We start from the raw sequence: 25,827 nt of genomic DNA, 5'->3' as shown, positions 1-25,827 counted from the left end.
AAGTATAAAAAAGTTTTGTGCAAGTTTTGTACAGTTTTGTACAACCAAAGCGGAGTTTTGTACAATCTTATATTAAAAGTTATGGCTAATTTTAGTTTACGCTGGGTACATTTAGACAAGTGCCAATAATTTTTGAAAAAAAAAAAAAAAAAAATTACCAGTATATGAGAGTGGTGGGAAAGTTAAGGATAAATAGTATATGAAAAGAGAAAAATAAATTGTCCACAAAAAAATTTGGGGAAAGGGGGTGGATGTGTCAAAAATCGTGTTTTTGTGTGGAAAGTAGACATTCTATCGAAAAAAGTCAAATACAAAAGTTGTAGATAACAATATGGACTACAACTTCAAGTCATTCTTTTATATAACCTCAAAATTAGTGAGAAAAATGCAAAAATACAACTTTTTGTTTTTTAGTTCTATCTGTTATAAAAATTGTTGCATTTTAACAAAACTTATTGTAAACGTACATTTTTATGTGGTTTCTTCATTTTTGATGTTTCTTAGCAAAATATTAGTTTTTGGATTTTTTACGAATTTAATTTGAAAAAAAATAGCCTATTTTTCAATCAAAGAGATTACCGAAAAAGTATTTGCTGTTTAAAATTTGGGATGCGACATTTTATATTAAAACCTTATATACAAGAATATGTTATGTAGAAGAAATACATTTTTATTTTAGAAAATATTGAGAAAAATTGAAAAAAAAAAAAAACAAAAACAAACATTTTTTAAAATGGATTTTTCCAGAAATGACAGTAGTATTGGCTAGTATTTCAAGTCATAGAATTCAAATTATACTTTTCTAATGGACTTTAGCCTTTTAAATTTGAATCTAGTATTAGAATTACTCTAACGTTTGAAGTTTTTGAGATATCGAATTTTAAACTTCCAAAAAAAATTATAAAGCAAAAAATTTAAAAAACAAAATAAAATTAAAAAATATTCAAAATGAGCAGAAGGTTCAGAAGGTCAGTTTATTGGAAAAGTATAATTTGAATTCTATGACTATGACGCCAATAAACGAACTGTTTTTATAACGAAGAAAACTGTACTTTTCTTTTGCAATCTATGCAGGGAATCCCAAATTGTTTCAATACAAAATATTTTTAATTCTTATCTCACCTGCAAACAAGACTTTAAACGATAACCTTTTAACATTTTTGATAGTGATAGAAGTACAGAATTCTGTTTTTAAAAATGAAGACAAATATTTTTATTTTGTTTCAGAAACTGTTAGACTTCGAACCACTAAACAAAATATAAACAATTGCAAGATGAGAATTTATATAATTTTAACATTAGTTGCACTTGTAAGTTAAATATTTTCTTTAAAAAAAATAATAATAAATTGATTAATTTATACCAAATAAATTGCACGACTGGGGTCGCACGTACTTGCTCTTATGCTTAAAGTAACTATAATGTTAAAGCTATTTATTCAAGAAATTTAAAATTTGATATTTTGAAGAAATTTCATAAGTAGTATAAAAAAATTAAATCTGTTTTTATAAATAATTAAACTCCGTTTTAAATTATCTTAAAAAAAAAAAAACAAATATGCCATTTTATTTCTTGTATAAAAAGGTATTTTTAGAAAAAATTTTTCGAAAATTGTAGGAGCCGTTTTTTAAAAAAATAAATTTTTATATATAAAAATTTTTTAACATTTTTCAAAAAAAAGTTGGTATGCCATTTTGAAGAAATAATTAATTTACACATAAAAACTAAATTTCAAAATTTTTCATTGATCCGTTTTCAAAAAATTGATTTTTCAAAAAAAAATTTTGAAATATTTTTTAAAAATCCAAAAATGCGTTTTTTGAAAATTTTCTAAAATTTAAATATTATCTTTACTTACACACTTTTGTATAAAAATTTTCATTTGAATCGGGTTAATGTTGTACGAGATATTCAGAAACGAAAAAAACCGTTCTATGACAGGTACCGTTAATAACGGTACAAAAAATATTTTTTTTATTTAAAAAGTTGGCTCTTATGTGTAGTACTACACACAAAAATTTTAATCAAAATCGTTAGAGCCGTTTTTGAAAAAAAAATAACTTTCTATTTCCGTTATATGGCAGGTACCGTTAGTTTTGGTCATAAAAAAAAATTTCAATTTCCCCTCTAGGGAATCACCAAAAACTGCTAACTACCAAGTTTGAAGAAAATCACTTCACTCGTTTAGGGTGCAGCTCCAGATAGAGACAGACACACAGACAGACAGACAGAATTGCCGAAAAAACCACTTTTTTGGCATTCTCCATCATCGTAATGTCATGTAAAATTGTTATCTCAAGTTCGATTTTTTTTACGAATCCTAAACTTGCCCTATAGTACCTATATCGCAAGTAAAAAATAGACATCGTCAGCAGAATGGAAACTAAAAACATTTGAAGAATGGGATAAAATTATGCAATCATGTTCTGAACGCTATCCAATATTACCAGAAGATCTTGAGAAGTCTAAAATTGATAATAAATTATCCACCTAAAGAAATGTTTCAAGCTATTCTCTGTATGTTACGTGATGTACATATTTGGAGTGATACTGAGGGATTTTTAATCGATAAATTTATGATTGCCCTTTAAAAAGCTGCTGCTGAAGAAAATGTTAGCAAAAAGTTCATACGTGCACTGATTGAAAAGCCACCATAAAACAATGTGAAATCAATCAACACCACATTGATTTAACTATTATTCAGAATGATTTTGCGTTGAAGATGGACATTTTAAAATCAACGTGAAAAATAGGTTAATTTTTGATGGTTTCGTATCTTAAAGTCACATAAATCAAAGTCAGTGCCGGTTTAAGTACTACCTAAAAAAAAATTCCTACCTAAAAAAAAAATTCATCTAAAAACAATTTTTTAAAATCACGAAAAAAAGCAATAGCAGATTATGTCTTACCTCTCATATACTTGTTAATGCATTTATTAAAAATGTGCAGTGTATTAACTTAAAAAGGTTAACTTAAACAAAAAAATTAATTATTCATTTCATTTAGGCTCAATTGACAAGACTACCTTTATCTCTGACTTTTTTGTTTAAACACATTTAAAGATTAGGTACAGTTGGTTTTATTTGAACAATATTTTTTCAAAAACTTTTTCACCTAGGTACATTAATGTCGTTTTCGATTGGAATCACTCAATGATTCACTCATTCTGAAATCCAATAAAAAACTTTGAATCGCTTCCACCCAATTCTAAAATTTAATATCTGTATTGGTGAAAAATCAAATATTTTGTTTTTGTTTTTTCACTAGGAGAATAAAAAACTTGCAGCACGCTTCCTAATGATTCCAGGCGCTGCCGGACGGCCAATCGAAAACAACATACCTTTATAAGTATAAGGTTTGTTCGTTGTGAGCTCTAGGGCACTCTGGGTCGCTCCGAATTCGTTGTCAAGCGTTTTTTGTAGCTCCTTTTTCAACCAGAGTTATTTCCTCTGTGTTCGATGTTCGCTGATGAAACTAAAGCTCTGAGGTGTTCGATGTAAAATGAAATCCCGAGAAACTCTGATTTTTTTCACAGTTAATTGAAATGACTTAGAGTGCCCTGGAGGGGGGAACAACGAATAGACCTATTTTTTTTATTCTCACACACAAACGTAGTTTTTATGAGAAATGGAGAAGCTGTCAATTTTTGGCATTTCTGGATTTTGGGTTTTCGGGATTTTGGGATTGTGGGTTTTCGGGATTTTGTGTTTTCGGAATTTAGGGTTTTCTGGATTTTGGGCTTTCTGGATTTTTAATTTCGGGATTCTGTCCGTCTCCCTTCTCTTTCCTTATTCATTATTATAGGGGCACCTTTGCAAAAATTAAATTGGTAGGAGGAATATTAGGATTGCTTTAGTCTTTCAAAAGAAATTGGGGCGCCTTGTTCTTCAAAGATGAACGAAGATTTTGGACACCATTGTCCTTCCGGAAGCCAAATAAATTAACCCAAAATTGGGGGGCGCATTCATTCTTCAAAAAGTTTAGGACAAACAATACGAGCGCCGTTGAAAATGTAAAATAGAAAAAAATTCGGGCGCCTTTGTGAATGTAAAAACAAATAAAACATCGATTGGAAAGACTTCGTTATTTATATAACTTTTGTAAAAGTTCGGGGCGCCTGCGGCGCCCCTGGGCGACGGCCCAGGCTGCCCCCCCCTAAAACCGGCTCTGATCAAAGTAGTTCAACTTTGAAACAACGACGTTTCAACTTCAATTTATTTTTTCCCTCAGTGTGATAGCCTTGAGAGTTGTGTTGATAATAATAAGAATTATGAAGGAACTACACCATTAGATTGGGCATATCGTTGTTTTAATTGTTTTAAAGGTAACGAGAAATTGTTTAAAGTTATTAAAGAAGCCAGATTTTTCGAATGAATGGTGATTTAAATGTGAAAATATAATTAAGTTTACCTACTCGTAAACGTGAAAGTTTATAATTTGTATTAATTCATAAGCTTCTTTATCGAGCGCTGTACTGAGCCAGTTTCCTACCAGAGAACTGAAAAAGGTTTTGGCTGAAAAAAAAAACCTTATACACTGGGGGAAAAACGCAACGTAAAATGTAATATGTTCAACGTTGATTTAGTGTTGAATAAACTAACATAAAACATCTTTAAATTAAAATTGAAATAAGGTAAGAAATTTTTTCATTTTTGTCGGACTTCTTTTGTTGCATTTTACCACCCTTATTTCCAACAGTGAGATAGCAAGTTTGTAAAGCATATTCACCCAAGAGTTTTTAATTTATTAAGGTTTTTTTAAAGTTGAAAAATTTTTTTAATTTTTAAATACTTTTTTGTAATCGGTGTAACAAGCTCTACAAAACGTAATAGGTTTTAGTCCGCGTATATTTTTAGTTTCACACAATTTAATCGTACCATTATAAAAAAAAATTATATTTTGCAAAGTTTAAACGTCCATAACTTTTTTTCTTATGTTTTTCACTAAATTTTTCTTTCACATAATGAAAGCTTATAAAATTTCGAATCTAATTTAAGAAAAATTGTTTACCTACATACCCCAGAACAAAATCAATTATTTATAAACAATTTGTTGTTTTTTTAATTTTTTTTAATAAATTATTGTGTGTACAATTTGTAATATGTGTGCCAAATTTCATTTATTTATATTTTTTCATTACACTGAGAAACGGTCATTTAGACAAAAAGACGTAGGTACAAAATTTCATTTGTTTATAACTTTTAACAAAATTGAAATTTTTCAAAAATACTTTGGAGTATTTTTTAACATATAAATTTTCCAATGTATGCAAAAAAAATATCAAATTCGAGAAGTTTGTGGCCCACTTGAGAAAATATGACTCGAAAATAGTTGAATCAATGTTATTTTCGTTGATTTCAAGTTTTTTTTTTTCCTAAGTGTACGTTTTCTGAGCTCCCTGGGACTTATTTCCCATGTTTGAACAGTTGAAGTTGTTGTAATCTGTCACCTATACAACAGTGGTGCAGGAAAATAAGTCTCTGAGAACTTGTTCCGCTTTGAATTATCTAATAAATCTTCCTTAGATTCAAAAAAAATAGTGTGGTTTAAGTTCAAGCTGAATGTGAAATAAAATCTCACTTTTACCAATAATAAGTTAAATAAGAATGAAAAAGATCGTGCGATTTTTAAATTGTTTTCAGAATCTTGAAGAGCTCCAGTTAATTTTGTAAATCAGTTTTCATGATTCTGATAATTTGAAAAACTCCAACTATCTAGAAAGTGCCTTGGAACATTATACAAGAAGTCAATAATTCTGAGCCCTGAATTGTACATCTATAACATAGAATAGAGTATATCAATGCAATTACCTATTATACCTTTTAATCACAACAAACATTAAAACGCAGAATTGGAATAGTGTGAAAATCACAAAAAAAAAAAAAAAAAACAAACACAATCTACTTGAGCTTTGAAACTGTTTTATAAACAAAAATGTTTTTATAATTCGTAAAACAAAACTAAAACCAAATGATAACCTTTTAGGTTTTATGATACTAAAATAATTTGTTTTGTCTACAAATGAAAAAAAAAATATATATACTTCATTGTGCATCAGACTGTGTTAGAGCTCGAACCATTCGAAAAATTATAAAACTTAAAAATGAAAATTTATATAATTTTAGCATTAGTTGCATTTGTAAGTTAAACCGATTTTTTTCAACTAACTTTCTTCTAATATTTCAATAATAACAGGCATCAACAGAAGAATGGAAACGAAAAACAATGGACGAATGGAGTCAAATTCACCGGGCATGTGATCAACGCTACAAAGTATCTGAGGAGCTTATTGAAAAGGCCAAAGTTGAAAAATACCCACCCAAAGAAGTATTCGAAGTAGCTCTTTGTGTCTTACGTGATTCAGAAGTTTGGAATGATGCTAAAGGATTTTCAGTTGATAGACTGATGATTTCCATGAACACAGTTGCAACAAGACAAAATATCAATAAAAAGTTCTTACGTGATACTCTTGAGAGTTGTGCTGATAACAATAGTGAAGGAAGTACTCCATTAGAATGGGCATATCGTTGTTTCAAGTGTTTCAAGGATAATGAGAAATTTTTCAAAGTTTTAAGAGAAGCTAAATTTTTTGATGAACAATCGAGTGATTATGTTGATTCGAAGGAATAGTCTAAAAAAATGTGTTGTGGTACCTAAAATAATTGTTTATTAAATAAATAAAAATTTACTCAAGACTCAAGAAATTGTTTCAAAACATAGTTTGACTTTCAAGTTCAAGTTGATGCTCTTATCTATTAAACAAGATCATAAATATTTGTAATACGCTTGATGCTTGAACACACTTGACCTTGAGATATTGCAGTTCTGCTCTTTCTCTGTCTTTTTTCAGCTTAAACGAACAAACAAAAATATTAAACGTCGATAACCTTTTAGCATTTTGATTGTATAGGGACTTTGAAGTCTAAGCCTCATGAATTGCAATAATAGCTTTATTACAATTTCATCCGACTTGATGAAGAGTTAACATAAACTGCAGCTTTAAAATGAAATCGTTTATAATTTTAACTTTAATAGCACTTGTAAGTTTAATTTACATCTACTACTTTATTAAAAAAAAAAAAAACTATATTAGTACGTCTGTGTTTTTTAAATTTAGACCACTGCTGAATGGACCCTTAAAACGCAAGATGAATGGCTTAAAATTCGAGAAGATTGTAATACCCGTTTCAATGTACCGAATGAATTGATAGAAAAAAGCAAAAACGATAAATATCCACCTAAAGAAGTTTTAGCAAATGTTTTATGTTATTTAAAAGGTTTGGAAATTTGGAACGATTCAGATGGATTCTTAGTCCATCGAATTATGATTGGTCTTGAAAATGTTGCAAAAAAGATTGAAAATTATAATGCAAAATTATTGCAAGAAGGACTAAAGAGCTGTATCAATCAAAATAGCGAAGGAACTACAACTTTTGATGGAGCATATCGTTGTTTTAAGTGTTTTATTGATAATACATTATTTGTTTGAAGCTTTGAAGAAGACATCTTTTTACCAGGAATAATGAAGAAATGATGAAGGAATCGAATACGAAGGAAATATTTATAAGCCAGAAGTGGTAAAATTTATATTAATTTTTTAAATATTTCTTTTAATAATAATTCAAATTTATTCAACATTTTACTTTTGTGATTACAATTGTATTTTTTCCAGTGCATTTAACAAGGACAATAAAACAAATACCTCACCAAGAAAAGGCCATTGAGAATTTGAAATTGTTGATCTTTTAAGAAAATTGTATTTTATTTAACTAGTATTTATCGTTGTATTTTAAATTTCATCATCTTTCGTTTTCGGTTAACCACAACCACGAATGAATTAAATTTATAAATTTCTTTTTTGACGTGATAACGTCTTATAAATCGATGAACCATGGCAGCCACCACAAAAAAGTGACGCCATTTTCTCCCGTTCCACTCTCGCACTTTTGCAGTGCGGCCAAAAATTTCAATTAAAAATTAAAAATAAACTATTATTAGAGATACAAAAATCTCCTATAGCTTATTTGAAAGATAATAACCTAAAAGTTAATCCAAATGAAGGATTTTTAAAAATTCCGTCATTTAATAGGGTAAACAGGGGTAAAACGGAAAGATGAAAACGCGTGGTTGTAGAGAGTTGATTCTTTTTGCTATAGATAGAAGAGACTGATTTATGGATAACTGCATTTAAAAAAAAATTCTAAAAAATTCTGGAACTCCGCTATAACGTTTTGTTTGAACGTTGATCAGGTGTTGTGGGTATGACAAAATGTTGATTATGGGTAGGCGAAATTTTTGTTGACAATTCTAAAGTTGCCAGGTGAAAGATGGAGGAAAAAAAATTAGGTGTCTAATACGGATTTTTTTCCAACACTCTGCGTTTCGAAATATGAATTTTTGAAAAATACCTACTTTTTTAGGGGTATTTTTAAGTAGTTTTTGATTATTAGCTTTTTTTTGGAGCGTTCAAAAAATCTCAAGTTATATGGGACATGTAGGGTTGATACATACATGTGTAAAAAATTGGAATCGTTAAAAGAGTTTTGACTGAATACGGAGAAAAATAAATTTTTAAAAACCAGGTTTTTTGGCCGTTTTTAACCCATTTTCACCGTTTTTTTTTTCTTTAATAGATAGAGGAATATTATATATGGAGTAATGAAAGACCATGACCACGACTATATGTGTGCTAAATTTCAATCATTTTCGTAAACACAATTTTGAGATAACGGTAAAATAAAATTTTAGAATTCAACAGGTTATAACTTTTTACCAAAAGCAGATAGAAATTTGATTAAACATTTATGAGCATTCTGATACAACTACCTTTCATTTGGTATATCACACATAACGCTGGAGATCTGTTGCGCCATGAACAGCCACCAGTGTGGGAAGTACCGTAATCTCAGTCTGGAAATTCCACATGGTTGACTTTAAAAAATTCTAACTTCTCTTGTAGGCATCTTTGAAATGAGATTGATACGTCATTTGAAAGGTGAAACAATAAGCTTTCACATGGTATAAAATTTTTTATAGGTTTTAAGGGAAAAAATTCATTTAATAGCATGAGAACATAAAAATAAATGTTTTTTTTGCTTTTTTTGATGAAATTTCATCGAGTTTAAAAAATTCTAGCTCTTTTTGTAGATGTCTCATAGACTTGATCTATATATATATTTTTAGCTAAGACAATAAGCTTTTAGATGGTGTAAAAATTTGTAAAGATTGTTGAAAAAAAAATGGATTTAATAGCGTGAGAAGATAAATTTACATGTTTTTTTTTGCTTTTTTTAATGAAATTTGATCGAGTTCAAAAAATTCTAGCTCTCTTTGTAGATGTCTAATAGGCATGATCTATATATATATATATATATTGAGCTGAAGCAATAGGCTTACAAGTGTTATAAAATTTACTATAGGTTGTTGTATCAAAAAAATGAGTTGTTGTGTGAAGTGATTTTTTCATTTTTTTCATAAGAAATTATTTTTTCAATAAATTATTTTAATACTTTTTGCTCATTGTAAAAATTTAAAAATGGTTTTATTATTTAGAAGAAATATTTGGCTTTTTAATGGTATAATTTTTTTTGTGAGTTTTTAAAATAAAAAAATTAATATAATGAGAAAAGAAAAAAGGTATTTTTTTTAGCTTTTTCTTGTAAATTATGATTGTTTGAAATAAATAAACGCTTCAAATGGCTCATTTTAAAAGCACACAACCTGTTTTCCTACGACGTTATCACGTAAAATCATCGTCCGTAAACCAGCTTTACAGACAACCTCTTTTTTTATAATTTTGTACAATAATTGACTAAAACCATTAGAACTTAAAAATTTGTATAGCTGTTGCACTTTTTCTTTGAAAAAATATTGAAATTCGTTTTTCGATGCAAAATGTAAAAAAAAAAATATTTTATGAAAAATTTGAAACACATAGGGTATAAAAAAATCTATAGGAACGTAGGTGGCCAACTTTTTTAAAAATATGCGCGTCCAAAGGAAATTGCAGAATGGTAAAAGTTTATATCAAATCTACAGTTGCTAGGATGTTGTTGGTACCAAAGTGCAAAAAAAGCCTATAAAATATTTTCACTGTAAAATCTTAGGTTTTTTACGCATTTATGCATTTGTGGCAGCAATATGATGGATGACAATCTCAAACCATTTATAAGGGATAGTAACTCACTATATTGTGTTTTGCGCTATTTTTTTAGTGGAATCCAAAGGTTTTTATTTTTAGGGTCACTGAAACCGAATCTGAAGTCCGTTTTGCCCCATCATGTCAGGTTTTCAAGATAACCTGAAAAAATGTTACAGCCTCAAACGGACTTCGGGTTCGATTTCAGCGACCCTAAAAACCTATGGATTCCACTAAAAAATAGCGCAAAACACAATGGGTTACTATACCTTATAAAAGGTTTGAGATAGTTATCGGAAAAAACCCGTTATCGTTAAAACTGTCCATTTTTCGACTTTCTGCCAATATCGACTTTTGATCAGGGGCTTCAAGAGCAACATACTAAAATTTTAGACAATTTCACCGTGGGCCACTTCCCATACAAAATGTGCGGGGTCCTTTCTTGAAAAACACTGTATTGAAAATACATAATTTTGCAGTACAGAATTTTACAAAACAGAATTTTGCAAGTCAGTATTTTGTTCATACAGTATTTTGACATACAGAATTTTGTATTTACAGTATAATAATATACAGAATTATGGTCTTACAGTATTTTGGCCCCACAGAATTTTGTCGTATACAGAATTTTGACAAGCAGTGCAGAATTATGACCCGCTCCCGCTCGGGACATATTCAGATTAATGTTTATTTCTTAAAGTTCCTCAAAATGTTTGTTATTGATTTGGTAAAGCACTATCCTTAAAAATGGAAAGAATTTTAAAAAATAAAAAAAAAAAAGTTCGGGACATGCTCGAATCCCTTGAATATGCTTGAATATTATTATATAAGGGCTAGCTATACAAATGGGAGCGGGTCGTATTACTGTATTTTCAAAATTCTACATGATCAAAATTCTGAATTGTTCTGTACGATACTGTATGATCATAATAAAGTATGATTGAAATTCTTTATTTCAAAATACTGTAAATTCAGAATCCTGTTACTGAAAATACTGTATATGAGTAAAATACTGTACCATCGCTGTAGTTCTAGAAGTAGGTATTAGAAAATTCAATATTTCAGGAGAGGCAAAAAACTAAGTATGAAATATATGAGGAGCAATACGAATGATCTGGTTTTGATTAAGCGAACTCTGAAAATATCGATTTTAGGCAAACAGGGTTTTCATTATTACATTCGAATTTTGTTCAACAATATTTATGTATATCTATTTGCACTGCAATTGATTAAGCGAAGAACGGTTTAGTATCATTTGGTTGCAGTAAAATTGATATACTCGTTTTGATACAGTTCTTGAAAAAAAAATTCTTTTAAAGTTCTGTATTTTAAAATGCTGTAAAAAGGCTGAAAAATCGTTTTTGATGATGTAAAAAACGATTTTTCAGTCTTTTTACAGGATTTCAGAATACAGAATTTTGAAAACAGAATTTTTAATTGAAATTTTGTAATGCAGAATTTTGACCAACCAGAGTTTTCAAATACAGAATTTCGCATTGCATTATTTTGGTCATACAGTAGGTATTTTGTGCATACAGAATTTTGAAATAAAGTAGGTACTTTGAGTTACACAGTATTTTGAATACAGTATTTCGACCCCAACCCTACGCAATCAGTGGTGATGGTGTCCCTATACCTAACCCAGAATTAAGCTTTTCTAATACGCTTTGAAAAAGAAAAATAATCTTCCTGTATCTTCCACAAGGAAGCCTATATCTACAGGTACTATGAGAGGCCAGTGTTGCCAGAATATTTTAGAGGCAGGAGCCGATTATGAAAAATAATCTTGGAGCCAAAAATAGCCGCTTTCAAAAATGGTCCAAAAAAACGCAAACATTTTTGTGGAATGAGATTTTAATTTTTGTTTTTAATTTTCAAATAGATAGCTTTTGCTTATCAGACTTCAATTATAATTATTTTTTTTCATTTTGTTGATATATTCTGGTTTTCATACTCATTTACAGGAGTAAAATTAAATTTTAAATGAAAATGTATGCAAATTAGTTGTCTGTTCACATTTTTTGGTGAATTTTTGCTGTAAAATGCTTTGATTATAAAGGAGCCTGAAATCGCCAAGTTCAAACTTGAAAATAGCCAAAATCCGATAAATCAAAAATCAAAATTTTTAGGAGCGAGTTAAAAGTTCAAGGAGCCTGTTTGGCGATAAATAGCCGGCTCTGGCAATACTGTAGAGAGCCTGTTATTTTTTTTTTAGTTTTCAATTCTCTCATCTACATACAAAAGTCATAGGAATTTCATGCCCCAATAAAATATATCACTTTGTCGCAATGTATGTAAAAATAAAATGCACGACTGGGGTCTCACGTACTTGCTCTTATGGTAAAACAAGATCTTATTTTAAAGCTTTTTATAAAAAAAAAGGGGGCAAAATTATAATTAGATTTAATTAAACCATTTCTCATTATGTAAAAAAGTAAATAAAACCTATTCTTAATAATTAATAAAATACAGTTTTTAAAGGTTTTGATAACGAAACGAAGTATGCCATCTGATTTCTTGTATGAAAAGGAATTTTGAGAAAAAAAAAAAAACTTGAAAATCGTTAGAGCCGTTTTTTTAAAAATTAATTTTTTATAGATATATAAAAATTTTCTTACATTAAAAAAAAAAAGTTGGTATCTCATTTTGAGGAAAAAATTAATTAACAATTAAAAACAAAATTTCGAAACATTTCAAATACTCGTTTTCAAAAAATTGATTTTTCAAAAAAAAAAAAATTTGAAATATTTTTTAAAAATCCAAAAATGTATTTTTTGAAAATTTTCTAACTTTTCAATATTACGGTTAATTAAACGCTTTTGTATAAAAAATTTCGTTGAAATCGAGTTAGTCTTGTAGGAGATATTTTCAAACCAAAAAAAACGGTTCTATGGCAGGTACCGTTAGTAACCTTCCAAAAAAATATTTTTTTTTACACAAAATTTGTTATCAAAATCGTTAGAGCCGTTTCCGAGTTATTCGGTAAAAATTGAAAAATTTGTATGGGAGGTGTACACTTTCTAAGTGAGATATAAAAAAAAAACAAAAAAAAAAACAACTTTCAGAATTTTATAAAAATCATCTGTACCAAATTTGAAGAAAATCCGTCCATGCGTTTAGGCTATGGAAATGTGTACAGATGGACGTACAGACGCACAGACGCACGGACGGAACCAATACTTGCCTTATAAAGCAAATAAAAACACAGTTGGCCTTAAGAGATACTTTTTTTTGTCAAAAAGTTTAGGCACATGTGCAAAAACAATTATTTTAATCTTCGATAACCTTTTAGCATTTTTATTGTTTACTTACTTTGAATTTTGCACATAAAGTTTCAGCCTCATTAATAAGCTTTCATTTAAATTTCATCCCACTTGAGGAAAAGTAGACACATACTTAGTATCGCTTCAAAATGAAATTGTTTATGTTTTTAACATTTTTAGTTGCTTTTGTAAGTTTAATTTAAATCTGTTTATTCAAACAAATAAATCTTTTTTTTTTTTTATTTTATAATTCAGACCACTGCTGAATGGACACTTATATCTCATGATGAATGGCTAAAGGCTTGGGAAAATTGTAATAACCAATTCAGTTTACCATTTGATTTGAGACCCAAAACCTTACAAGATAAATATCCACCTAAGATAGTATTTGAAAATGTTTTGTGTTATTTCAAAGGTTTGGAAATTTGGAACGATAAAGATGGATTTTTAGTCGATCGAATTATGATTGGACTTGAAAATGTTGCAAAAAAGATTGAAAATTACAATGCAAAATTGTTACGTGAAGGACTAAAGAGCTGCACCGATCAAAATAGCGAAAAATGTTCAACTTTGGATGCAGCTTATAGTTGTTTTAAGTGTTTCATTGATAATAAATATTTGTATGAATCTATGGGGAAGGCAGATTTTTATAAGAATGATGAATAAATTGTTTAAAGATAATATAAAATCAAAAGTTACTAAAAATTTATATATAACAAATACAAATATTTATATTTGTCAGCTTTTATTAATTAATTTTAATTTAAAATTAAGCTTTCTCTCCATCAACTGAATTTTTTCACTGTAATTCTAGTTAAATAAAATCGAATTCTATATAAATGTTGAATGTTCCATTATAACTTCTTAACTATTTATCCTAATTTGACAAATGAGGTATCCCTGGAAGTGTTTTGCTTACCTTCTGGTAATTGGGACTGTGACGTCATATTAAAACAAAAACAGTCGACTCCTTGAAGTCGAACTCTCTCTCTAATACGAATTTACCTCTAAATCGAACTTTTTCACCATTTTCAATAAAAAGGGATATAACTGAAATTTCCCTCTAACTGAAATTTCAATCTAACACGAACCAATTTTTGTGTCCAGTGAAACTTCGACTTAAAGATCTAATTAAATTTTTTCAAGATCAGAAGATCCACTCAGAAAAACATTCTTAATTCAATCTTTTTTTTTCGTTTATTTAATTCCCTTATTTTTTTATTGAGTTTATTCAAATTTCAAGAAATCCTCTTCAGTTTAATGATGATGGGCAGAGTGATCGTGTTCATGGGCATGTACGCTTTTCTGTACCAAGTGCAAATTCTCACGAATAAAGCACATAGATCCTTTGTAAGCACGTTCGCATGCATCAGCTCCGGTAGCTTCCTTGGAGCACTTGTCAATTTTGGCATGAGTGTCATCAGTGTGATCGGCATGGTGTCCACCAACCATTTGATTGTGAATATTTTCCACACTGAAACCTTTTTCTTCATCGAAGAGTTCGAACTTTTCGAGGATGCATTTCATGTAGCAGTGAGTTGTAGCATCATCGGGGAAATCCCATTTCTTGTATTTTTCTAACAATTCTGTTGGAACGCTCAATTTTTCAACACATTCGGAGCGGTATTTCATGAGATCTTCACGTTTCTTGATTGTATATTCAGCTGATGACTGTGTAAAAAATTATATTTAATTATCCTTGTCACTTTATAAAAGCTCTTAAAAATCAATTTCTAATATCGATCAATACTTACCAAAGCAGCTAGCAATACAATTGCAATAAAGAATTTCATCTTGATTTTAGAAATGTTCAATCTTATTCGAATAACAAGCTAACACTGTCTTCAAAATTTGAAAACCTTCACTTTTTATAGCAGCTACCGGACGATCTGTTAAAAGTTCGCAAACAAAGGTAAATACTTATACCTACAAAGCTATAAAGATGCATTGATCATTCCTCATCGTTCAAGTTGATAAAATATCACATTACAAACATAATGGCCTTACTCAAGGCCTTTGTTCTTTTGAATTTGAATAAAAAAAAATTCAAAATAATTGAACAATAAAGACTCAAATCAGCAAAAGGATCAAAAGGATCTGACCCATGAAGCATTTGATAATAAAAAGCAAATAAAATTTGCGATAATTCTAATTATAATTTGTTTTGCATGTTTTTTTTTTTGTTGTCGTTGGGAGACAAACAGTGATTCAAGATAATGCATCAAAACGATTCAGGGGGTCGCAAATCGATAGATAACCTTAGAATGAACATCAGAATTTTCCAGTGTTGTTTAAAAGGTGCATCTATGTAGACGATATCATTTTTAAACACACCTTAGTTCTGTTTGCATTATGAGTGTCGTTTGAATTTTGAATTCAAAAGAAAACTCACCACTCTATGGTTTGAAAACTTGCATATCGAATGGAGTTAATGTAGTGGTTGTTGTCTCTACTATTTGAATGTTTCAACAGTTTGAGGTGCTCTGAAAATTTAAAATTAATGATTAATCCTATTCACCGACAGGGGAGAATTTTAAAACGATTTCGTTAAAAAACTGATTTATAAATCTATTGAATAACAACTAGGTACTAACAAGTAGTAGAAGGAGTGGAATGCAAATCGGCAAATGACATGTAAAATGCAATACCTTCTAAACGGCTGTAGCTTATCTTATACTAAAAACTTATTAAATAGAATACTTCCTAAAGATTGAATTTTTTGAATAAGTTGCAATTTCGTATTCCACCAAAAAAAAGCCTTTCTTTTCGACAATTGTTTTTACATTTTTAAGACAGAAATTTGAATTTTATAAATCAGTCCATATTCAACCTTTTTATATGGAGTAGGTATAAATACGTTTTAGTCATTGTTTCTTTAGTAAGTAAGTTCTTTGAAAAGTTTTATATTATGGAAGATTTTTTTTTTTTCGTGAAAACACTTATAAAAGAACAAAATAGCGCATGTGGCTTAAAAGATTGTTTGTAGGAAAATAGTGTCAAAAATTTTTCATGACTTGCAAAGTGTACCTAGGGGTCAGTATTCTGGCAACCAAAAACTCAAAATACCGAAAATTCAAAACTGCTTTAATAATTCCCCCTTTTTTTCTTGTCTGAGTTCAACCTACACGCCTTAGCTAGCCCAAGCAACTAGTTTTCAAAAAAAAAAACTCAAATAAAAGAGATATCACGAGTATACCCTTACTTATGAGGAAATTAAATTATCTTCAAGTTTGCCATACATTTTTTTTCTCTAGGTTTAAAAATACATTTTTACATGCATTTACAAAATTTTTTCCCATTTTGTCCTTCTTTGAAAATCTATTTAAATCTTTCCGATATCTGTTTTGTTATCCGAGATATCTTAAGTTTAAGTACGTGTGTTTTGGCTTATTTTATCAGTAACATTATTTCAAACTGCATAGTAACTTCAAATTAAAATATCTCGGATTGTAAAAAAGATATAGAAAAGATTTAAACAGATTTTTAAAGAAGAAAAGCAATTCTTTATACAAACCCTCAAAAAGAGTGTTGAAAAAAATTCCCTCACATTGCAGCATAACTTCAGAATCAGGTGTTTTTGCATTTTCTAACGGTAATATTTAAAAAACGGGAGCTGATAGAATATTTTTGAGTTCGGATTCGAGCTCAGCAAATCAAAAACGTTTGGAGAAGTATTTTTTGGTTTATTCATCATACAAAAACTTTAATTTTGTTGTGCAATGTAATAATAACCCAGTATCAATTTATCAATCAATAAATTTTTGTGGAAAGTCTATTTTTTTTTTTCTTCATTTCAACAAGTGTTTTGGTACCTATAATTGAATTTTAAATTCAAACCCTGTAACATTTACATATTTGTGCTATTTTGTCAAAAATTCAAAATTTGAAAATTTTCAAAATTTTTTTAAGATAACTTACAAAAATGAGGGAGGGTTTTGATTTCAAAAACACAAGAGTATAGTCGTTTTCCTTTTTTCTCATTCCGAAAGAAGGCTTTTGAAGTACATTTCATTTTCCATTTTAGCTATACAACTTTTGCGCATGGAATAAAAATGAGAATATAAGATGTCACCCGGAATTTAGGATGATTTTCCTAAAAAGTTTAAATTCCGATTTTTCCATACCAGAAGGACTTTTCTAAGAGTTTCTTGAGAATTAACGTTCTAAACTTTCATTATAATTTCTTTTCCTTTTGGTTATGGATTGAAATACAAACGCTTTTTTACAGATTAAGCAATTCATAATAAGAAAAACAAGGAATAAATAAAATTAAATTAACTTGGGACGTTTAATAAATCATTCAAAAAATTATAAAATGATTTTGTGCAATTGGAAATAATTTTAGTTCAAGAAAATTGGTTAATTGCTGAACCAAAAACCTATACCAAATCGGATTTAAGCCTACCAACCTTAACCTACCAAAGCCAAAAAAACCTACCAACAATAGACACCCCCGTCCCATACAAATTTTTTTTTTCTGGACCCAACCTAAACGCTATAGCTTTTTGATACATTCCTCCTGAATAATCCTCGTATATCGTTCCTCTCAATGGTTGCCAAAACAAAAACCACGTCTTACAGCTTTGGTGTTCATAGCTCTGGTTTTTCATAACTTCGGCTTTTCATAACTTTGACGCGCATAACTCTGGTGTCTGGTATTCATAATTCCGTTTCTATTTATAACCGATAATAATCATTTTTTACCGACTTCCAAAAAGGAGGATGTATTCAATTCATCTGTATTTTTTTTTTTTTTTTTTGTTAAATCATAACTTTGGATTTAGTGAATCAAAAAGTTCCTATGGCCAGAACTGAACGAAAGTGGGACCACATTGCAACTACCAGCTTTCCAATACAAAAAGAATTATCAAAATTGGTTCACTCAGTCCAAAGTTATGAGGTAACAAATACAAAATATAAAAAAAAAAAACAGATGAATTGAATACCTCTTTCTTTTTGAAAGTCGTTAAAAATAAAAAATATTTTAAACTATTTTTTGTTGGTATTAAAAAAGACCTAATTCCAAAGGTTTGTCTTAAAAACAACAAAGCAATTCTGAACCGTGTAGCCTTTGAAGGTTTTTAAATCACCATTTTTTTAAGTGAAAACTTCTTTAGTATCGTAGTGATTTGAAACAAGATGAAACGAAAAAGCGACACGAAAAATCAATTGATTATAACTTTTTTGTTTTAATAGATAGATTAATGAAATTTATACAGTAGATAGGTAGTTAAATAAATAATGATTGTGCAAAATTTCAATTAGTTTCATGTTCAAAATTCTGAGATAACGGTTAAAAATATAATCTTTCACTGAACACGTTATATCTTTTGATCAAGAGCACATACTTATTTTATTTAACGTTAATACGCATGCACAAGTTACACAATCTGAAATTGAAAAACTTTAAAAGTTCATCAAAACACCTGTGGAGATCTGTTGCCGATGATCAGTCACCAGTGTAGAAAGTACCGTAATCTCAGTTTAATATTTCGAAATGGTTGACTTTAAAAAATGTTTACTTTTTTTGTAGGCTTCATAGAAATATGATTGAGGCGTCATTTAAAAGATGAAATAATAAAATTGATTATATAAAATTTATTATAGGTTGTCATTTAGAAAAATGGATTTAATGGTGTTAGAAGAAAAAAAAAGAATGATTTTTTTTTTGCTTTTTTTGAGAAAACTGATTGGGTTCAAAAATTCTAGCTCTTTTTGTAGATGTTGTATAGACATGGTCGGTATTAATATTTCGAGCTGAAAAAATAAGCTTTCGGATGATATAAAATTTATTGTAAGTTGTCATAAAAAATGGATTTAAAGGTGATAAAACAAAAAAAAGTTAGATATTTTCGGTTTTTTTTTCAAGAAATAATATTTTTTAAGGTTTCACTTCTACCGCGTGTGTATTGCACACATGATTTTTTTTTTAGTTACTAGTATTTCGTTCCAGAGATTCACAGTCCTTCTTCTCCTTAAATTTAGAATCGTCAAAACCGATTTATTATCGATAAAAAAAAAAAAACAATCATCCTCTTAGGTATTTATCAAATAAACAATGCATTACGTCAATTTATTACCCATTTTATTTTCACTTAAATTACATACATATATCATAATCTTAAAATCTAGAAAAAAAAAAATCTAATAAAAATATACAATCAATCATTGAATAAAAAAAAAAAAAAAAACAATTTCTTATCTTTAGATGTTATCGAACTCTTTTTTTGTTTACTCCCAAATACACTTACGAGTAGGTACTTAAATTCCTAATCAAGTCCAATTAATTTATGAATCACTTTTATTTATTTATTTATTTTATTATCAGCTTGATTTGGTATCCCCCCTTGTTTCATCAAAAATATCGACTTATCTTATCTCGCTGTGCATAAATTTCTTTAAAATTTTTAACTTTCTTCATAAAACACTGATAAAGCTCATAAGCCATTTGACATGGTCCAAAGGGGTAAAGAGAATTCGCTCTATGAACACACTTCGAAACAATTTGGATATTGGACTTTGAGTTTGAACTTGCTTCTTCAAAACTGCGAAAGATTTCATTTTTCTAAAAAAAAAAAAGAAAAACTAAATAATTAATAAACAATTACAAAAAGGTGTAATTTATCTCACATCAACTCTTCCATAAACATCAAAATAACGAATGTGTCGAAAAATACACGCCAGCTCACATTTAAATACACTCAACATGTCATCTCCCAGAGTTTGCTCTGACGTCAGTTCCCGACTTTCGGAACAGGCAAGACCCTTGCTGCAGAATTCTGTAGCTGTTTCTCCTAGTTTTTTACTCTGAGTGATCTGTTTTTGGCCAAAATTTAGTCAATTTTTTTCAAAAAACTTCAAAATTCCAAACTCACATTCTCACTATTGAACTTTTCCACCTCTCTTGGGTCTTCAAAGAGCGAAATATAGAAAAACTCCTTACAAGATGTCCTCAAATTCATCCATTTCCGGTAATAACTTTCACACGTTCCACTCAGTATATCTTCGAGATGGGAAAAACATTCCTCAGAGATTTCCATATCCTGACTTTCCAGTGGTTGAATAAATTTGTTGCCCTACAAAAATCGGAATTTTAATTGACACATTCAAAGCTTTCCCATCACACGCAGTGATTTACATCAAGCCCCCTATATTTTAAATTAATTAGCCCTAATTTATTTAGCAGGCACTTAACATAACAATGAGTTTCATGGTTATCCGGAAACATCCTCAAAGACCATTGCAACCGCAACGAGGGATCATTTGTTGAGTCATTCTGACAACGCAAAGTTGCAAATCGAACATCTTCGGGAGTAAGGGCCTCAATCTGAAGATCGCACACAAGAAGATCAAAAGATCAAAAAATTATAAATCGATTGACAGAAGAGGTTGAGTTTTGAGATCATTTACCTCGGCGACTGCAACAACAAACAAAACTATTTGCAGCAATGACAAAAATGCAATCAAAGCTGCCAATAACGATGACGAACCCGCCGACGAAGTCATCATTAACAGTCTTTTAGCTGATCGAGATTGAAGAACAACGGAGACGACAACAACGCGATCAATAATAATAATTGGATGGGTGCCATGCCGGCCACTACACAACTGAGACCGTAGTCGTGGTAAGCTTTTGGTTTCCAGCACTTTTTTAGCTGGAGACTGCGTGATAACTAGGTTTACGCATGTATTTTTTCGCTTATCGAATATTTTCCTGATAAGCGATTGTATATCTTTTGCCAAGACTGAGAAGACACGATAATGTACTCGTAATGTCTATTGGGATGGGTATTCCACCGCACCGGTCGTTTGTCTGATGGGCCTGGGCCATGTGGGTAATCTAATTTTGTATCTTTTTGTTGTTGTTGTAAGTTGTAATTAGTGGCAGTCGTCGGCTTTTGTGTACACTATTCAACAATTATGATGATAACCAATGGTGGGTGGACAAATACCAGTTGTAACCTGAATCACAGGAAAAAATCTTGATTGCTATCGAGTTAAAAAAAAAAAAAAAACAGATGTTGGCGCTCGGAAAACTGCGTCGGAACTGAATTGTATATTTTATCGATGTTATGACTTGAGCTCTGATCCCCTGATATCTTATCTCTATAACTTTTTTTTACTGATAGCTGGGAGAATTTTTCCAGTAGATTAAAAAATGCGTATGTATATTATTTCTCTTTATAACAACTATTTACTTTTTTTGTTTTGGTTTTTGGATAACTTGGGTAATTTTCGTGAGCATCTCCATATCTATAGATAAACCATCAGCAGGAGTACAAGTTAACTTATCAGTGAGGACTTAAATACAGTGGATGGATACTAGGGTGCGCCTTATATTGGGTAAAATTTTTGTTTTGTTAATTTTGACCGTCCCAACCCGCCATTTTGTTCTTTGTCATGAAAAAAAAAATTGTCTGAAAAATGTATAAAAATTGAATAATATTTAGAGGTCGCTACCGGCATTTAAAGCTTCATGGTTTAGTGAATTTGTGGAATTAATTTCAAAAACATGAATTATGTTTTGTTTAAACATTTTTTATTATTTATACAAGGTAAATACCAGCAGTTTGCCAGAAAACCATAGCGGAAAACCAAATCGAAAAAAACTGAATTCTCAAAGGAACATATTGGTATGCTTCTTTCATTCAAAAACAAAGTTTTATGGACCACATTCTCACAAATTTCTATCTCAATGATCCGGGAAACGAAAAGGAACTGTTGAAGCTCCGTAAAAATTTGGTCAAGTTTATTCCAGAAGCGAAAAGCACAACAACATGTCCCTTTGAGAATTCAATTTTTTTTCGATTTTTGTTTTATGAGATAAATACTGTATTATCTTCCCATAAACATGGTAAAATTGTCTTCTTTGAGCTCAATGCAAAGGGTACTTTTGCTAACAAAGTTTTTGATGAAAGAATGGCATTTCCAAATTCAGACTTTTTGGAGTCAATCCGCGATAAAGTGAATTCTTCAAAATGCTTCAATTTTTGTAAGTGCATTTTTTTTTTCATTTTTTGTCCGTTTGTGGTAAATTTTGAATAGTATAATTATATTTTTGTGTTTGTATATTTGGTAATTTTTAGTTTCCCGCGATAAATTCAGTTCTCCACAGATTTTTTAACAGACACACAGAAATTATGACTTGCAACAGAAGATGCACTAATTTCAATGTTAAGTTCCGCCGTTTTGCCCAATTTTTTACAAATCGGGGCCTTAACAAGTCTGTCAGTTGTATACGTGCTTGAAACACGTAAAATGCATTAACTTACCTTACCAACGTTGAAAAAGAACGTTTGTCAAAATACTTTTTTCCCTCAAAAATTAGTAATTTTTATACAAAAAATGCAGCCTAGAAGCATAATACCAACTATATGACTGACATTGACCATCATAAGATTTACCATAATATACTTAATAAATAACCGTCAACTTCCTTATTTTATGCTTAACCGTTACAGATTATTCTCATCAGTTATAAAGATGTTCATTTTGTCAAAATACTTTTTCCGACTGTTGTAGATGCAAAACTGTTTTGTCGTTTTAGAGAAATTGAAAAAAATTATCCAAAACTACTTTTTATTAGAGAAAGCCCTTTATATTTTTGTTTCTACGTGGCTGGGCTTGCTGGTAAAATTAATTTATGAAATATTAAGTTTTCTTCTATTATTTTTGTACATTCAGAGTTGTTGGAGGACACAATAAAGTGACACAGTATTAAAATAACCGAGAATTAATCCTTTTTTCATTGATATCCCTTGAAAACTGAACTGTGAATTTTTCGTATTTCTGGGGTGCCCGTTGGCCGTTGCTTTCGCTGGATTCTATGTTTTTGAGGCAATTTATTTTACTTTTACTTTTTTGCCAAGTTTCATGAGTGTACAATTTTTTTTATTTGTTGATTTTATGTACTATTTTACCTGTACTATGAAGTTTTTGCACTCAGAACTAATTCTGAACAGCAAGCTAAAGACCTCGACCTTGTTAATGATTTTGGACGGAATTTCAATGTTACCACTTCTTGTGTTCCAAATTCGGCAGATTAAAATCCGTTTTCAATAAAAACGCAATTTTTTAAACGAAAAACAATTTTAAAAAATATATAAACAAGCACTTGATAATGACAATCATATTTTCTTATTTTTAAAACAATTAAGACAAATATTTTTTCCTATATACCATTTGACTTCTCTTCCTTAGTTTATGTCTTTTCTAACCATTTGCTCAAATATAACATTTTTGAGATTAAAAAACAAGCTTCTTTAATATTTTTTGTTTGTAATGAATGAACAATGCCCAAGTTTCTCAGAAGGTAACATTCTTTCGCTTAGGATAATGGTAAAAATGATATTTGACCTATCAACCAAATTTCCGGTTTTCTCCTTGTTACGTTTGCTGATTTAAAATCTTTTTTTAAATCAGAACCTAAATAAGAACGAGCCCGTTCACAGTTTTATATGAGCATTCAAACCGAAAAACGATAAATACATACTTTTATTTAACTAAAAATAATAAAAAAAAAAATAAGATAGAAAATAGTTATCACAACCCTTAATCACAAAAAGCTGTAAAATTATGTTTAATACTGTTCTAGAGCAGGTGATCATACACAAAACTTACGAAAATATGTGTACTCGTCTAAAACAAAATGCAATTAAAGCACTTTAAACATTTTTTAAGGAATATTGAAGAATTTTGAACAAATGGCACCAAATTCCCAAAGGAGTATATTTCGGATGGCAATAAATTTATAACGATGGCATTATTTTTTGGTAGGGGAAGGGAAAATTTTTTTTGGGGGGGGGGGCCTTGGCAGATATTTTCAGGGAGAAAATTGCAGGGAACTTGAAATTTTAAATAGAAACTGATTATTCAGGTGATGATTGAAACTAGAATAGTTTTTGTTATTCGGGCCCACCAGGCCAATTTTCAAAGCCCGATAGCGACCCCCAAATCGGATTATCGGATTTGGAAATTTTTTTTGACAATTTTATTTTGATGAGAGGGAACCATTTGACGGGTTGGGAGAATGTAATTGGGGTCAAAATCCCGAAAACAAAAAAATCTCGAAAACCCAGAATCCCAAAAATTCAGAATCCCGAAAACCCAGAATCCTGAAAATCCAAAATCTGGGAAACCCAAAATCCCGAAAGCCCAGAGTACCGGAAACCCAAATCCCAAATGAAAAATTTGCGCAAATTTGTCATTTTATATAATTTTTGGGGTTTAAGGATTTTCGGGATTCTTGGGTTTCAGGATTTTCGGGATTTAAAATTACGAGATTGTGTCTGTCTTTCAAGAACGAGGCATGTTCTTGGCACGCAACCCACATAAAAGTGGCAATTAATCTTATTTTCCAAAATTGTCTTCACTAAAAAAAAAAAAATTATTTCAAAAAATTCTCAACAGTAAAAACCTAATGTTTTTTTGATTACTTCTTTTAAACAAGAGGTATTATAGTTTACTTGTGAAATTCATAAATTTTATATTATTTTATTTTGCAAAGTAAATATATATAACGCTATGGGAAATAAGAAGGTGCTGTTTATTTGGGTTAGATGAATATTATCGGTTTTAAGTTTTTATCTGCTTTACAAAATGTACCTTACTTTTGTATCATAAAGTTAAAAATCTATTTATAAATTTGAAGGAGTTCCGTGATTATATGCACATATTCAAATGAGGTGTTTTTGTTTTTGTCTTTTGAGTTTTAAAGTAAAAATGAGTGTAATTCGTATATACACAAGAAGTGTCGTCACTGATGCGAAATGATGTCAAAGTAATCGAAGAAAAATGTTAATATATAATAATTAAATGTGTCAACTTTAGGATTTAATTTTGTTGTTCTTGTTTGATGCAAAGTAAATATTGAGTCAGTTAATTCATATAGATAAATGTTTTTCGTATATAGATACTTGTAAATATAAAATTGATGAGCAGGTACCTACGTAAATTATTTGAGATGGTGTGATTAATAAAATTAAAATAATTAATGCATGCCTTTGCTTTACAGGGTGATTTGAATAAAGTCCGCCAAACAGATGCATAAGTTTCTTTTACTTTTTGAAAAAATCGAAAACAAAAAAATTATATTTTGACTTAAAATAACCTTTTTACATGTGATAGAGCTAGATAGGTAGTTGAATAGTCCATACAAATTATGGGAACATTCTGGCTATCTAACCCACTTCTACCTTCTTCTCGAACACCCGGGACCCCTCCTAAATATTTAAAATATATTACTTTTTTTAAAAATGTTTTAAGTTTAATTGCAAAAAAAAAAAAAAACTACAAAAAGTTTGTGAGCGAAAAATATTAAATTTAAATTTAAAACGTTTTATATCAAGGTTTTGGTACAATTTTAAACACAAAACTAATTTTTCCATTCAGAGAGATAAAAGTTATTTTTAAACACAAAACAAATTT

At 29.6% G+C, this 25,827-nt stretch overlaps 5 protein-coding genes across 5 annotated transcripts; 3 read left to right on the top strand and 2 right to left on the bottom strand.

The window, feature by feature from the left end:
• The first annotated feature begins 6,027 nt into the window (after positions 1-6,027).
• On the top strand, positions 6,028-6,704 carry LOC129916028 (general odorant-binding protein 99a-like). The gene is made up of 2 exons (XM_055995790.1): positions 6,028-6,139; positions 6,196-6,704. The coding sequence occupies exons 1-2, from the start codon at positions 6,104-6,106 to the stop codon at positions 6,628-6,630; spliced, it is 471 nt and encodes a 156-aa protein (XP_055851765.1). The 5' UTR covers positions 6,028-6,103; the 3' UTR covers positions 6,631-6,704.
• Positions 6,705-6,825: 121 nt separating this feature from the next.
• On the top strand, positions 6,826-7,748 carry LOC129916029 (uncharacterized). Its single transcript, XM_055995791.1, has 2 exons — positions 6,826-7,040; positions 7,118-7,748. The coding sequence occupies exons 1-2, from the start codon at positions 7,005-7,007 to the stop codon at positions 7,487-7,489; spliced, it is 408 nt and encodes a 135-aa protein (XP_055851766.1). The 5' UTR covers positions 6,826-7,004; the 3' UTR covers positions 7,490-7,748.
• A 5,757-nt stretch (positions 7,749-13,505) lies between these two features.
• Positions 13,506-14,071, top strand: LOC129916319 (uncharacterized). Its single transcript, XM_055996183.1, has 2 exons — positions 13,506-13,589; positions 13,657-14,071. The coding sequence occupies exons 1-2, from the start codon at positions 13,551-13,553 to the stop codon at positions 14,065-14,067; spliced, it is 450 nt and encodes a 149-aa protein (XP_055852158.1). The 5' UTR covers positions 13,506-13,550; the 3' UTR covers positions 14,068-14,071.
• A 585-nt stretch (positions 14,072-14,656) lies between these two features.
• On the bottom strand, positions 14,657-15,291 carry LOC129914670 (general odorant-binding protein 99a). Its single transcript, XM_055994002.1, has 2 exons — positions 15,156-15,291; positions 14,657-15,072 (listed from the first exon to the last, which is right to left on the bottom strand). Exons 1-2 carry the CDS (start codon positions 15,192-15,194, stop codon positions 14,659-14,661), a joined length of 453 nt encoding a protein of 150 aa, XP_055849977.1. The 5' UTR covers positions 15,195-15,291; the 3' UTR covers positions 14,657-14,658.
• Positions 15,292-19,660: 4,369 nt separating this feature from the next.
• Positions 19,661-21,319, bottom strand: LOC129915444 (uncharacterized). Its single transcript, XM_055994986.1, has 4 exons — positions 20,540-21,319; positions 20,277-20,477; positions 20,032-20,217; positions 19,661-19,966 (listed from the first exon to the last, which is right to left on the bottom strand). Exons 1-4 carry the CDS (start codon positions 20,627-20,629, stop codon positions 19,757-19,759), a joined length of 687 nt encoding a protein of 228 aa, XP_055850961.1. The 5' UTR covers positions 20,630-21,319; the 3' UTR covers positions 19,661-19,756.
• Between the last annotated feature and the right edge of the window lie 4,508 nt (positions 21,320-25,827).

Source organism: Episyrphus balteatus, chromosome 3 (genome assembly GCF_945859705.1).
Source record: "Episyrphus balteatus chromosome 3, idEpiBalt1.1, whole genome shotgun sequence".
In the NCBI taxonomy this organism is placed as follows: Eukaryota; Metazoa; Arthropoda; class Insecta; order Diptera; family Syrphidae; genus Episyrphus; species Episyrphus balteatus.
The sequence above is the reverse complement of the archived record's forward strand: the minus strand, read 5'-3'. Positions and strand labels throughout refer to the sequence as shown.